At 44.4% G+C, this 14,912-nt stretch overlaps 1 protein-coding gene across 10 annotated transcripts in view; it reads right to left on the bottom strand.

Annotated features, from left to right (window-relative positions):
• Nucleotides 1-6,943, bottom strand: part of Zbtb40 (zinc finger and BTB domain containing 40) — an 82,686-nt gene extending 75,743 nt beyond the window's left edge. For 4 of the 10 annotated variants that reach the window (XM_003471340.5, XM_063235718.1, XM_013153907.3 and 1 more), the window contains exon 1: nt 6,764-6,931. In XM_003471340.5, the coding sequence (XP_003471388.2) occupies nt 6,764-6,858 (95 nt within the window). In that variant the 5' untranslated portion in view covers nt 6,859-6,931. Of the gene's footprint in view, nt 1-6,763 lie in introns of all 10 variants that reach the window. The other 6 variants (XM_013153910.2, XM_013153911.2, XM_013153909.2 and 3 more) reach the window with 3 other exon arrangements.
• Between the last annotated feature and the right edge of the window lie 7,969 nt (nt 6,944-14,912).

Here is a 14,912-nt window from a genome sequence, read left to right as displayed (position 1 = left end):
GGGTCTTTCTGGGCATGATGGTGCACCCTCTAATCCCAGCGCTTGGGAGGCTGAGGCAGAAAGATCCCTATGAATGCAAGGCCAGCCTGTATTACAAAGTGAGACTTTGTCACAGAAAAAAAAAAAGACAGCGTCTTGCCAAACTGCTAAATCACCCAAAATGGACTCAAACTTACAGTCCTCCTGCTTCAGCTTCCTAGAGTGCTGGCATCACAGACATGCACACCCCTCCCCATTTTGGTAGCATGGGGTGGGGGTTGAAACCCGGGGTACTGTACAACTGAGCTAAATCCCAAGCCTTTTTTTAAAATCTCAAGACAAGTTCTTGCTAACTGCCCAGCGTGCCTCAAGCTTGCAATGCTCCTGCCTTGTCCTCCTCATGAGAAGCTGGGCTGACAGCCTGCACCACCCTGTCTTGCACTCTTGCTCCTCCTCTGCCTCACCGCACAATGTGAGCAGCCCTGCTCCTCCAGCCCCTCCATGGTGCGCTCTGCCTCACAAAAGGTCCAGAAACATGGAGCCAAGGACTGTGGGCTGCACCAAGAGTCAGGGAAAATACTGCCCTGGCAGTTCGAGCACAGTCACGCAAAGCTGGCCAGCACAGGAACTAAAGAAACCAGAAATGAGGCCTGGGGCCATGTACACGGCCGTGAACACAACTCCAGCATGGCAAACAAAACAAAATCCTAAAACAAAGCAAGAAAATTTACTTTTGTGAATTTACTTCTTCAAAAGTTCTATTTGCTAGCTGGGCGTCATACTGAAGGAGCCTGTAGCCTCAGCATTCAGGAGGCCCAGGCAGGAGGACTGCTAGAGTTCAAGGCCAACCTGGGCTACACAGGAGACCTGTCTCAGAAAAACAAAACACAAAGTAAAACCCAAAACCCCAAGGTTCTATTTGTTACGTTCTAACACAAGACTGTCTCAAAATAGAAGTGTTTTCCTTTCACACAAGAGAGTTCTGCTGGATGGATACGGGGAAGACATCCTGTCTGTCTTTACCTTTCTCTCATCTGTCCCCTCCTCTTCTCCCTTTTAACCCAACACTCCAAAATCTGCAGAACTGACTCCATCTGCAAGAAGCTGATCCCTATAAACAAACCCTGGCTTCTAGTACTACCTCTTCCTTTGGCCTATTAGAAGAAGTATGAGCTGGGTATGGTGGGGCACACCTGTAATCCAAGCAGTCTGAGAGGATTACAAATCTGAGCCCAGCCTTAAGTGGGCACTAAGTGACTTAGCAAGACCCTGTCTCAAAGTAAAAGAAATTTTTTTAAAGGCTGATATAAAATTTCACACACACACCCCAGCGTTAATTATCAGTTTAAAAAAAGACTAGGAGCTAGAGATGTAGCTTAACAGAACATGTGCTTAGCATGCAACACAAAGCCCTAGGTTTGATTTCTAGCACCAAAAACAAAACAATTTTTAAGAAGAACAAATATGTATATCTGCTAACAGGGCTGCTTAGATATGTTCACATATCACAAGTCACATGTAGGGAACATCAATCGTCTTTAAGGCATCTGTAAAGCTAGATATATTACACTATTATGCTTGACCACTCTAGACAGGAAGCAAAGTCTGAAGAGATACTTTCAAAACTCTGAAAGTCACAAAGCTGTGGAAAGAAACTGGCTTTATGCGTCAGTCTGGTATATCACATGTGTATGTCTCACTGATGGCACTGTACCTCTGAGGGGCCCAGGGTGCTTCCAACACCTGACTGAAGTGATGGTCTCTCCCCCCAGAAAGGACAATAGTCACACCCACTTGCAGGTATCTTCACCGGGGTCATGAATCCCTTGCAGTTTAACCATGGGCCACAAGATTAACAATGCCTGATTTTCGTGGATCAGGTGTAATGTATTTATTTTATGTAAGGAAAGGAAATACCTGAGTCCATGATTTTGAGTCTTTGGAGTTCAGTAACAAGATTAGGGAAATACAAGGGAAGTCAGCTTTCTTTCCTTGCCCTTCACTCCCTTGAGGGCTGCCAGCGTCTCATAACTGTGTGCTCTGTGCAAATGAAATACTGTACCCTCTGCATGACTTAAAGAAAGCAACAATCTCCTCTCTGAATTTAAATGCTGGTAATATTTAGTTCTTTTTTGTGTGGTTCGTAGCTTGCTTCTCCACATTATCAAGATGATGGCTTTCGAAGGCAGGCTATTGGAAATCCAGCACATATCCCAATTCAATTTCCTTGTGAAAATCAAAGCGCTCACTCTGCTGAAGAGCTGAAAGAGGCTGAGGGGTCACTGGCTTCCCCCAGGGTGCGGTACAGGCCGTCCTCGGGAAGGGTAATGTAAATACTCAGTATGAGGCAGCAGGGCACACCAATTTGTTTTTCAATCTATTTTATTTCAGTTCAAAGCATCATTGCAGACAGACTGTCCAAGAAAACAAGCCACATTTTGGTTATACTCAGTCTTCCTCAATCTCCAAAAGCAGTTGAGTATTGCCAAAGTGCGGCTTGTTGTCTGCGCTGATGCTTTGAACTGAAATAAAATAGATTGAAAAACAAATTGGTATGCCCTGGCTCTTCCTGCAGTTTCATATTATCCTTCAAAGCTAGTGTTACCACCTACTCTTTACTGGAACCCAACAGACCCAAATCACAGAGTAAAACTGCAACACTCAGATGTGAAGGTCCCACCCAAACCTAAAATAGCAATTTAATTCAGGGCTTGTTGTTTAACACTGCATTAACATGCCGCTCTCCGCCGCTCTCCGCTCAGCTCCTTGTTCCATCTGCTGGATGGATTCTCTCCCCCGATGACATGTGCAGTATGGTTGCTGGATACACTTTAAAGCAAAATGTGACACTGCTTTTCTTCTTCTTTAGTTCCCTCGATTTATTACTTCCTGTAATTTCTCATGTTTCTGGCCCAAACATTATCCTATTTGTACTTATTCAAAAAGCCTGCTACTGTGCCAAAGCATTTAATACTCTATAATTTTTGTTTTGTTTTGAGACAGAGTTCAGACTGGCCTCAAACTCCTAGCAATCCTCCTGCCTCAACTTCTGAGTGTAAGGAAGACTACAGTGTGTGCCACTACGCCTGGCTAACACTGTTTCAAAGTATGCAACACTACTTTGAAAACTTTTAGAGGGGATCCAGAATCACTTACAAACAAATTCTGAAATTAATACCAACTAGAAAATGCCCAGCATTTTCCTAGAATGCCTTAAGAAAACACAGGTATTGCAGCTGGGGGTATAGCTCAAGGCTAGAGCATTTTAGAGGCCCTGGGTTCAATCCCTACCACCAGCTCCCTCAACGCCACCCCCCCAAAAAAAGAAGGGAGGGATGGAGTATAGAAAAGAGGAGGGGAAGCAGGGATGACGGCAGAAGGAAGAGAGAAAGAGATAGAGGAAGACAGAGAGCTGAGGGGCTGGGGATTTAGCTCAGCGGCATAAGTGCCTGCCTTACAAGCAGTCGTGAGTTCGATCCCTGGTACCAAAAAAAAAAAAAAAAGACAGGGAGCTGATACGTTTGAGGGGGGTAGCACAAATAGTTCCAAACTTTTAATTAAAGTACTGAAAATGCTCTGTATAGACAGCTGTGTAGTTTCCTTTAAAAAACTAAAACACACTTAGAAACATTCTTCTCCAAATAAAAGTAAGAAAAAATAAAAAAAGTTCCATCCCCCTTCCCTCAAAGATAGAAAACCCACCCACTCTTTTTGCCCCCATTTTACCTGTAACACGGTTGTGGACTTTTTATTATATTTAGTACTTTCAATGAAGTCTCCAGTTAGGGTCAAAAATTTGTTTAGTTCTCTCTAAATGGGATTCAGCAATATTGTGTAATAACAAAAAGAAAACATAAACCTATCACCACATTGTCTTTTCTTTTCTTTTTTTTTTTGTCTTTTTCTTTTTTATCAGTACCGGAGATCAAACTCACGACTGCCTGCTTGCAAGGCAGGCGCTTATGCTGCTGAGCTAAATCCCCAGCCCCACCACATTTTCTCTTCAATGGGCAGACAACTCTTTGAGGACATCCCATTACCCATGTGACACCAAGTAAGCAGCTCTCTAAGGCTCAGCACCCAGCTCTAGCAGTAAGGCAGCTGTTCAGGGCCAGGGACCAAGCACAGTACTGTTAAGCACAGCACTCAGTTCTCTAGCACCCCAAGATCCTGCCCACTTTACAGGGTTTCTGAGCATGCCAGAAGCTTCTTCCACCTGGCTTTTCTCTCCTTTGCTGGACAAGATCCTTGTTTGGACAAGTTTCAGCTTAACTATTATTCCCAAGAAAGGTCTTCCCTGACCACCACAGGTAAAAAGGGAACTTCCAGGTTTGTCTCTTAAGTCAACACTATTTTGCTTCCCTTCTTGCAGCTGCCACAGTTTTGAATAAGTTATTTTTGCACTGTCTTGACACTGGGTTTTATCATCCAGAACACAGTCCTCGGGCCCTCCCAATCACAAAACCTTCCGGTGGAGCTTGGTATGTATGCTCAAGGAATGACCTGGCACACACCTACTATTCCAGCACTTGGAAGCCTGAGGCAAGGCAATCACAAATTTAAGCTCAGCCTGGACAACTTAGTGACTTGCTGAGATCCTGTCCCAAAAAACAAACAATGGTTGTAACTCACTAAAGTCCTGGGTTCAATTCCCAGTGCCGCAAAACAAAAACAAAAGTCTTCACTTTTAATATCTACGTGGGAGTGTCATGTTGCATCAGCTTGTAGATAGGAGCTAGCAGCCGAAAATACAAAAGGTGTGGTCCCTGCTCAAGGTCTTCCCAAACTAGCAGGCTCAAAACAGGGCAGTGAGTACGGCCCCTGTAGTTTCAGCTCCCAGCTCCCTTATAGTATAAACTGTGCAACCTCTGACATCTCTTCTCGGGGAGCCTGTTTCCTTCCTTGTAAATGTAAATACTAATTCTCCCCACATCATCATATTGGCTTTGAGGGTTAGATGATAGTTCACACAAATGACCACTGAGCACCAGTACTTGGCACAAAGGAATCACTTTATAAGCATTAACTACTAAATAAATCTGATGCTGACAGAAATATAAAAAAATAAAAGAGGGTTCAAGAGAAAAAAGATTGAGATGTGTTACCTACATGCACCAGTTCCCCACAATGAATGTAAACATAATGTACTGTAAATGTGTACTAATAAAAATTTAAAATAGCTAGGTGTGGTGGTGCACGCCTGTAATTCCAGCACTTAGAAACTGAGGCAGGATTGCTCTGAGTTCAAAGTTAGCATGGGCTACAAAATAAAATAAACTACTAATTTTATTATTATGATGCTAAGACAGCTGTGTCTGAATCCATCTTTGTGTACCTCTATACCATCTATCCAAGATCTCTGAAGAATTTAAATTCCTTTGACAGTACTATATTTCCAGGGATTTGAATTGTCCCTAGCACAAAGTATGTGTTCATGAAATGTTGAATGATTAATGGATGCATTTATCCAAGCAGAATGTTTTCAACCATTTGTTAAAACAATGATGAAAAAAGTTAGGTTTGGGAACTACTGCCATATAAGGTACATTACGGAGAGGGAGACTGAAATTTAATGATTTAAACCAGCATGCCTATAATCAAAGCACCGACTCCAGAGGATAAACTGCAACATGCAGGCTGGTAGCCTGGACAACCAGTGAGTTCAAGGCCAACCTGAACTACATAAGACTGTCAAATAAATTAAATAAATGCAAGCACAGAAAAATTTCACTTGGGAGATTATTTAAACCTATTATCAACATTTGTTACAATTCCAGACTTGAAAAAATGGTCTGAAGTAACATGCCCAGTAACCAGGCAGGAGTTTGCCAGCCCATAACCTAGAACACCCTGAAATTGCTTTCTCCCGCTCCTCATTTCTTCCTCTACGGTAAACACCGTTACTTATAAAGCGTGGTTGTAAAGCACAATAAAGCCAGGTATGAATATAAAGAAAGCACCGGCTTTCTTGTAGGCGCTGAGTGGATGGATATTACTGCTATAGAAAGTAAGAGAAACAAGTACTTAGAATAACTGGTAAAACCAGAGATAATGGAAGCCAGGGTTTCGTCAGCCGACAGCTGTAGGTGCTGGCTCAGTGCTGAGAAGGGGCCAGGGAAATCGCAGGACAACAATCATCCACTGTAGTCGTGTCTAGGGCAGGGGTCGACACACTTTTTTTGTAAAAGGTCAGACAGAATTACGTAACCGCTCAACTCTGCCCAGGGAGAACGAAAACAGCCATAGACAATACATAAACAATGAACATGGCCGCGTTCCAATAAAACTTCACTTACGGGCACTGAAGTTTTGGTTTCATTATCACCTACATTCTTTCGTCCCCCTAATCATTTAAAAACGTAAAAACTACTCTTAGCTCCGGGCAAACAAAATCTAGGAGGAGGAAGAGAAGAGGGGACGCATTCGGCTGAGGTTTGCAGGTTGCAGATGCCTGGTGCGGGACCTGGGGGAGGCGGAAGGAGACTGCCCGATCCAGAGGTCCCCATCGGCTCGGACAGGACCCCAGCGGGGAGCAGGCCCGATACCGGGACCGGGTCCCCAAGACCTCCCCCTGTCCGAGACTATGCGGTGCCAGTGCCCGGAGTGTGTGCTGCCTCGGGGGCCCACGTCCCGGGGCGGAGGAAGGTGGCAGTGACCCACACGAGCTCCGCAGAGTTGGCCACGCGGAAGGGTCTCTGCGCGCCCGTCACTTGGGTGGGGCCTCTCTGGTCTCAGCTGCAAAAGGGGTCTCCACGCTGAGTCCCAGCCCCGTTTCTATGGTTACCTGTTCAGCACCGATTCAAACTGCCGTTCTTTATTGACAGCGCCATAGAGGACACGAACACTCCTGCCCGAAGGGAACAATAAAGCTTTCGCCATTCAACAGCGCCGCGAACGCCAGCAGGCGGCCATCTTGAGGCCGGCGCAGAAGGGGCAGACGCCGAGAGGGGCGGGGCCTCCTTGCCCGTGAATCATGTCACGTGCTGGGGGCGGGCTCGAGAGAAGGCGGGGCCTGAGTCACGCGCTCGCTTTCCACCAATGCTAGGCCTCCGCTGTGGCCAGCCTCCGCTGTGGCCAACCTCCGCTGCACCTCTGACCTTGGCTGTGCTATCCGCTCGCCATGGAGCCTGGGGGAAGTTCTAGGGTTTCACTGTCCCTTTCTGGGACACCACTAGGGCTAAGACCGTGTTTCAAAGGATGACAACGAAGTAGATAAAAGATGTTTTTTCCAAAATAACACGTTCACATGCAAAGCCGGGCAAGGCTTGTTCCCAGGCACACTCTCATTGATGGAGAGGTTTGCACCGCTCAGACGTGATAGGCTAGCGGGCCGAGTGCCAACCATTCGAGGCGTCGCGCAGTCGTGATCCCGCCTCTCCCTCTAGGAGTTCTAGGATTTAGAGGTGTTTGGTGGTGAAGTACGCATAGATTTTCTTTTGCATGTTTTTTTCTTCTCACATACTTCGTCATGCACTGTGGCGTTCCTTGTTGAACTCAGTACCTAGCCACCCTCTCCGAGTCAGAGATAATACTGATCGGCGCTGGCTCGATGGACGCAATTACTTTTTGTCACGTGCCCCGTTTTTCCGTCCTTGTCTCGAGCTCCCTCTGTGGTTACAGGTGTTACATTAGTGTCCCTATCCCGTCTGTGTGAACGCTGTCACTGTGTCACTATCATCATTTTAAAAACCACGCATTCGGCCTACTGCGCAGAGCTGGCATTCGTGTGGTTGATGTCGCCTGGCCTATAATATTTACTGCCGCTGTGCAGTATGCAACCTGTGACCATAAACTTCAAGCAGTCCTTCGCTTTGTGTGCCCCACTATCAGTGTGGGATTGTTTTCACTCAGCCACTTTTGCTGCCTCTTAGTCATTACTTAACAAGTCAAACCCTGTGCTGTCATTCTTAGTCACTTACACTATTATACTGGCACATCAGTCACATTCTGGATCGGCTTTACTGTAGCTGACATTCAGTCATTTCGGTAGTCAGTAGAGGTATACCTATAGCTGTTGTGCCCTCTGAGCCATTTCCACCATCACCACATTCTTTTTTTCTTTTTTTTTTTTTTTTTTTTTTGAGAGAAAACCTTGCTATATAGGTTAGGCTGGCCTTGAACTCACTATGAGGCTGGCCTTGAGCTCGAAGCAATCCTGTTTCAGCCTTTCGAGTGCTATTATTACAGGCATGTACCATCACACTGGGCTCATCACCACATGCTATTGGGTATTTTAATTACTTTTCTCCTTGCTAAGACAAAATACCCAACACACACAAAGGAGAAAAGGTTTATTTAGCTTACGGTTTATAGAGGTTTCGGTCTGTAATCAGCTGGCTCCAAGAAAAGGTGGCACATGATAGAGGGGCAAACCATTTATGGCAGCCGAAAACAGCAAAAACTAAGAAAAGGGAGAAAGAACTGGGGATTTAGCTCAGCGTGTGTCTGCCTGGCAGGCGCAAGGTCTGGAGTTCGATCCCTGGTTCCAAAAAAAAAGGGGGGAGAGAGAGAGAGAGAGAGAGAGAGAGAGAGAGAGAGAGAGACAAGACAAACTTCTGCCCTAAGGCGGTTGTAGTCACACCTTAATCTCAGCATCAGACTCTGAAACAATCACAAACTCTGGAAGTCTCCTTCCCCACCCCACCATGACTACCTGAGGCTTTGAGGGGACATCTAGACACAAACCCTAACAATGGGAACTCCATAATGTGGAGCTGCCAAATTTAGCATCTAAATACCAAGAATAGTACTTGGCACATAGTAAGACCTCTAGAAATACTTTACTGAATTCATGAATTAAATAAAAAAAACATTACCTCCAGGCATGGTGGTATTTGGGATGCTGATGCAGAAGGATTACTATGGGACCAAGCTGGGCTACATAGGTAGCAGAAAGTTCAAGGCCACCCTAACTACAGAGTGAGAAGTCAAAAACATAAAATACCAGTACCACTATTCTACAGGTGACAGTGGGTGTCAACCAGACATGTCTGTAATTTCAGTACTCTGGGAGGCTGAGGCAGGAAAATCTGAAGTTTGAGCCTGGCCCAGGCAAATTAGTGACTTAGTAAGATCCTGTCTCAGAATAAAAAAATAAAAAGACTGGGAATGTAGTTCAGTGAAAAGGCTCTGGATTCAATCCCCAGTACCTAGACAGACGGATGCAGTACAAGAAAAACTACTTCCACATACACAAAATTTGGGGGGCCATAGTTACAAAGAATAAGATTTTTTTTTTCAGTGCAAAGGATCCAACTCAGAGCCTCATGCATGCTAGGCAAACGCTCTACCACTGAGCTACATACAATCCCCAAGAATAGGACTTATAAGTCTTTTTTTCCCCTTATTTTAAAAAGGAATACAGCTACCCCTTGTTTAATAACCTACTTGTTTAGCAACTGTTTGGACTTATGATCCACTTTCTTTGTACAGTTCCGTACATCTTGTTTACAGAGTCTCAATGACTTATTTTGTACAGTACACCTTGTTTATACAGTACTGCAATTTTTCATTGTACAATACAGTACTACATGTAAGAGTAATGCAAATAAAACCAATCAAGTTGAAGCTTCCTTTGACCATTTCTTTGTTCTGAATATTGTAATGTACACATTATATGCGATTCCTCATTTAGTGACCAATTCATTTAATGATATACTCACAGGAACAGAAATCAATTGTTAAATGGGAGATGTCTGTAATAGCATATTTAGAAGATGTGGGAAAGAATCTTTCCTTTCAGTAGGACTGTTTCAGACACAACAGGGAATGCCATATTCATCATGTCTACATGCTACAAGCAGTTTTGTTTGTTTGTTTGTTTTGAGACAGGGTCTTGCTATATAGTGCAGACTGCCCTTGAACCCACTTGCGTAGCCCAGGCTGGCCTCAAACTCATGGCACTCTTCCTTCCCCAGCCTCCCAAATCTGGGATTACAGGTGTGCCACCAAACCGGCTTTAAATAGATTGTATACAATTACTGTCAGTACATATATAAAATGTGTATCAAGTATTTATATGTTGAGATTTGCATACCATCTTCAAGACATCTCATTATGTATATGCAAATACTCCAAAATCCCAAAGAGGTATGGTCTTAATCATTTTAGAAAAGGGAAAAGTAATCTCTTAAAACTTTCTCATAGGACTGACTTGCCTACAGGTTGAAAAGAACAGCTTGGTGGGGAAAAAGGGGATTATAACTGTCTTGGTTACTTTTCTCTTGTTGCTGGGACAAAATAGGCAACACCCAAAATGAAGGAAGGAAAGGTTTATTTAACTCACTGTAGAGGTTTCAGTCCACAATTAGCTGGCTTCCAGGTATGGCACAGGGGCAAGGCTTCAAGGCAGCAGCCACAAAAAGCAGCCAGAGCAAAAGAGGGGAACAAATGTCTTCTCCTCCTTTATAATGTAAACAGACCACATCCCACCCTCCATCCCCCCATCCACAAAATCTCCTAGCCCTTCTCTTACACAGGATGAGAATGTTTACAAAGTAAGAACCCTGGCTCCCTACTGAGTGTCTTAGTTAAAGTTCTAAACTACTGAAGTTGACACAATGTATCAACTATAGCAGAAACTCAGTGGTTCAGTATTTACCTAGTATGGAAGCCTCAGCACCAACAAAGAAAGGAAAGAAAGGAAAGAAAGAAAGAAAGACAAAAAAAAAAAAAAAAAAAGGAATTACAAGAGGCTAGTCATGGTGATGAAATCCTGTAATCCCACTACTTTGAAAGACCAAGGCAGAAAGATGATAAATTTGAGTCTAGCCTGGGCAACTCAGTGAGACCTTTTCTTAAAAATATTTAAAAATTTGGGGATGTAGTTCAGTGCAAAGGCCCTGGGTTCAGTTCTCACTATTGTGGAGGTGGCGGGGAGTAGAGCACAGGTCAGAGAGAGCAGTAACCCTGGCTTCCATACAGCCATATACATAAGAACAAGGAACCTTGTTCTGGACCTTACAATGGCTCACTTCTTCAGAAAGCCTCAGCAGCTTTAAAAAAATGACATGCTTCCAAACTGTCAAAGGACTCAGAACTTGACCTGGAGGGGGCAAGTACTCAAGGACTTCTCACCCTTTTTTTTTTTTTTTTTTTTTTTTTTTGCCTTAGTAGAAAATGTTCCTGTTCTGCCTTTTGTCAGATACCTGAGGTGGCTCCAGTTTAATACCAACTGTGTGATATGGACAGAAAAATGATGAACTCCAAAAAATTTTAAAAAGTGTTTTATTAGCTGAGCTCAGTGGAGACACTGTTACAGAAAAGCAGCCTGAGAGATCTGCCACCTCCAGGGGCTGCAGGGAATTATAAGGTAGCAAGCTGCAAGGGGAGGGGTCAAGGTCTTGGAATCAGTTTGTCCCTAAAAGGGGGGGAGGGGGGAGGCAGAACAAGCAGTTACAGGAACCAGGGAGGCAGGGAGGGGGCTACATGGTGGGTATGTTACAAGGTTGCAACTTAACTGGAAATTACATAAGTTTTACAGGAAGAGAACAAGTTATAATAAGAACAGCACATTTTGGGTTTTTTAGCTTATAATATTCCCCACTGCTTTTGGTCACTGAGTCAAATCTTTGACTCTGTTGCATAATCATATGTAACTGGTTATATCCTTCTTGTCTAAGTATAAACAGCTTGAAGTCGATCCTGGATGCGGTTTAGAAGGCACTTTACACGGCCCAACAGTTAAGGCAAGTAAGAAGAGAACAATTGGTTCTATTAGAGCTGAGAGTAGCGTGGACAGCCAGGGGGACAGTGAGGACAGGTTTTGAAATCACTTCTGGTCATGCTGTCACTGTTGCTTTCCCTCATGGAGTCTTTTCCTAAGCTTATTCATACTGTCTCGATTGATTCCAGAGTGATTGGTACAGAAACAGCAGGCCTCTCCTAATGCTACGCATAGACCACCTTCTTTCGTAAACAACAAATCTGGGTCTCTATGATTTTGGAGGATCATTTCAGCTAAAGAGCCTAGTGACTTCTCTAGTTTAGATACTGAATGTTCCAAAGGCGCCAGGTCTTTATCTATGAGAGCACTCAACTCACGATAATTTTTGTCACCAACTATTAAACTTGCAATCCCTAAAGCTGTAGCTCCAGACAGACCCAACCTCATAAGGATTGGGATTAAAACAGGAGCTGCATGGGGTGACTGAAAAAGGTCTGATTTAAGATTGAGGTGCTCTCATCCACTTGTACCTGAATACCAGTAAACCTGGGGGAACACATGGACCAAAATGCATAACTCAGTATGTCTAGTAAAGACATCTAACATGACACAAGGGGTCAATCCTGAGGTACAAGCAAACCATGATCCTTTGGGAGCCTCTAAATGTTGGCTTGGTGAATATGTAACATTCGTTACCACAATAGGGTTAAGGCAGAGATAGCAATACAGGCTAAAGTTGAGGTCACAGGCGTCAGATCGGATGCAAGTTCCTTTTCCTTGAATATTCCTTAGAGTTAGGACAAGAGGAGTTAAAGTCCAAGTTGTAGGAGTTCTGGATCTGGACAGAGACACTTGAACCAATGAATGCTTGTAAGAGCCACCCCTATGTAAAAAGGTGGTTTTGGGTCTAAACATAGCCAGCAGTCCTAGGTGAGAATGGGATTACTACGGTTGAGGTATCGGAGCATTATGTCTAAGGGACTATATAGGTCAGAGGCAGGCTGAGGGCTTTGCAGGGTGAAGGAGCAGAGGTAGCAGTAGGAGGCGGATTGGGATTTGTCCTAGCAGGGGGAGAGGAGGCTGGTGGGGTCAGCGGCCCAATAGTTGGCCCAATAGGGTGATCAGTGGCCAGCCTATTATTAATATGGAACATTGTTCCTGGGTCATAGCCAGACATATAAAGTCAAATGCCCCAAGTTTTTCCACCCTGCCATGAGTAATGGTGGACTTGTTTAAAGTTAAATGTAAGGGGGTTACAATTTTGGGAAGCACAGTTTGGTTTTGAGGATCTTTTGAGGTCAATGAAAGGATCCCATGGAGATCCCCCTTGGAGAGATGGACTCGCATCCCCAGTAGTTACAATACAACTGATTGTATCCCTCACAGAGTTCATTATGGCAAGGGTTTCTAGATGATTGTTCTCGGGGACAAACATAAAACTATATATTCTGTAGATGTTGCTGTCTCTTAGAGCTATGGCAGTCGTAGAGATCCTCAGATTTGCCTGTATTTTGGGATGAAGCCCATTTAATGCTGACTCCCAAATTAGTGGAGCTCATTGTGGAGAACTGGCCACCCATGATGTTACATAGGTCTGTAACCAGGACAGCATGGTGTGTGGTATTTTCAGCTATGAGATAATCTATTAAGGCATCTGTCAATTCCCAGGTGTAAAGGGGTGGGTCATGTTCAAGAAACAAAGCAACCATTTCTCAACAAGTAAGAGAAACCAACATTATCAGGAACATTTTGACAGTTTGAGTTTCAGGGGATGTTCAGTCCGAGAAACAGTCCACTTCTCTGCATCCTGGGTGTCTGGAGGGAGGACCTTGATGTGGGAGTGATGTATCCAGGTTGGTTTTGTGGCCATCTTGACCGCTATGGGAGTGCTGAGAACAACGGTGTATGGTCCAGTCCAACGTGGTTCAAGGGAGAAGTTGCGAGAATGGCGTTTGAGTAACACTTGATTTCCTGGGCTTTCGGCCAGAGGGGTCTCTGGTGTGTGTGACTTGGCTTGGTGGTCTCAGAAAAGTTGACTGATGGAAGTCAGCACAGGTTGAAGAGCTTGTAGAGACTCAATCAAGCTGTGGCTAGCAGTCTTTGCCAAATAAGTACTATTAAGGGGGGACGAGGGGTGACGGTCTCCTATAGACTGCTTCAAAAGGGGTTATTCCACTTATATATGGAGTACAACACACGTGCAAGAGGGCAAAAGGAAGAGGACTCACCCAGTTTTTGCCAGACTCTAAAATCAATTTGTTAAGCTTTTCTTTTAGAGTTCAGTTTATCCTTTCAACTTGACCTGAACCTTGGGGATGGTAGGCACACTGAAAATTCCAGTCAACCTGTAATAACTAGCAACTTTATTAGTGATGGAAGCTATGAAAGCCAGGCCATTGTTGGACCCCATAGATAAGGGAAGGCCAAATCTAGGAATTATTTCATATAAAAGCTTTTTGACAACATGACAACAATTGAGGCCGATTCAGTCTTCACCGGGTATCCCTCCGTCCATCAGGTGAAAGTGTCCACCAAACCAGCAAATATTTATGTCCATGTAGTCCTGGTTTTCCCATGTCTGTGAAATCAATTTCCCAGTGTTCTCCTGGAAAGGTTCCCCAGTATTGAATTCCCTCTGAGATCCTGGTGGCTTTGGTATTTACTTGTAGACATTGTGGGCATCGTTGACTGACTTTCTGTGTCAATTGAGTCAGCTTAGGAATGAAGTACCTGTTCCAAAGCAACTCAGCCAGTTTTGAGCCTCCTAGGTGTGAGGCCCGGTGGATTTGAAGAATCAAATCTCTTCCCGGGGCAGCGGGTATTAAAATTCGTCTGTCTGGCAATTGAAACCAATTTGGGGGGCCCCTTTTGTTTTGCTGTCAGTTGTTTAGCTAGCAGCTCTTCATCTGACTTGGAATACACCAACTGGGGCAAAAAGGGGTTGGAAGCCCTGGCAGCAAATGGGCCGTAGGCTGCACAGATGACTTTAGAGCTGCCTCTTGAGCCTTTCTGTCAGCAAGTGTGTTTCCTATCAAGATTGAATCTTTTCCCATCTGGTGGCCCCTACAATGCACCAAATCTATAGATTTGGGGAGCCAGATAGCAGCTAACAAGTCCAAGATAAAAGAAGTGTTCTTAATCTTTGAACCAGCAGAGGTTAGGCGCCCCCTCTCTTGCTAGATTGCCCCATGTACATGAACAGTAGCAAAAGTGGAACAGCTGTCCATGGAGATAGTGGCCCTTAGATCCTTCGCCAACTTTCGGGCCT

The sequence above is a fragment of the Cavia porcellus genome, unplaced genomic scaffold (genome assembly GCF_034190915.1).
Source record: "Cavia porcellus strain 051 isolate PalLab524CR breed Dunkin Hartley unplaced genomic scaffold, mCavPor4.1 scaffold_25, whole genome shotgun sequence".
NCBI classification, from domain to species: Eukaryota; Metazoa; Chordata; class Mammalia; order Rodentia; family Caviidae; genus Cavia; species Cavia porcellus.
This window is presented reverse-complemented; position numbering and strand designations above follow the sequence as displayed.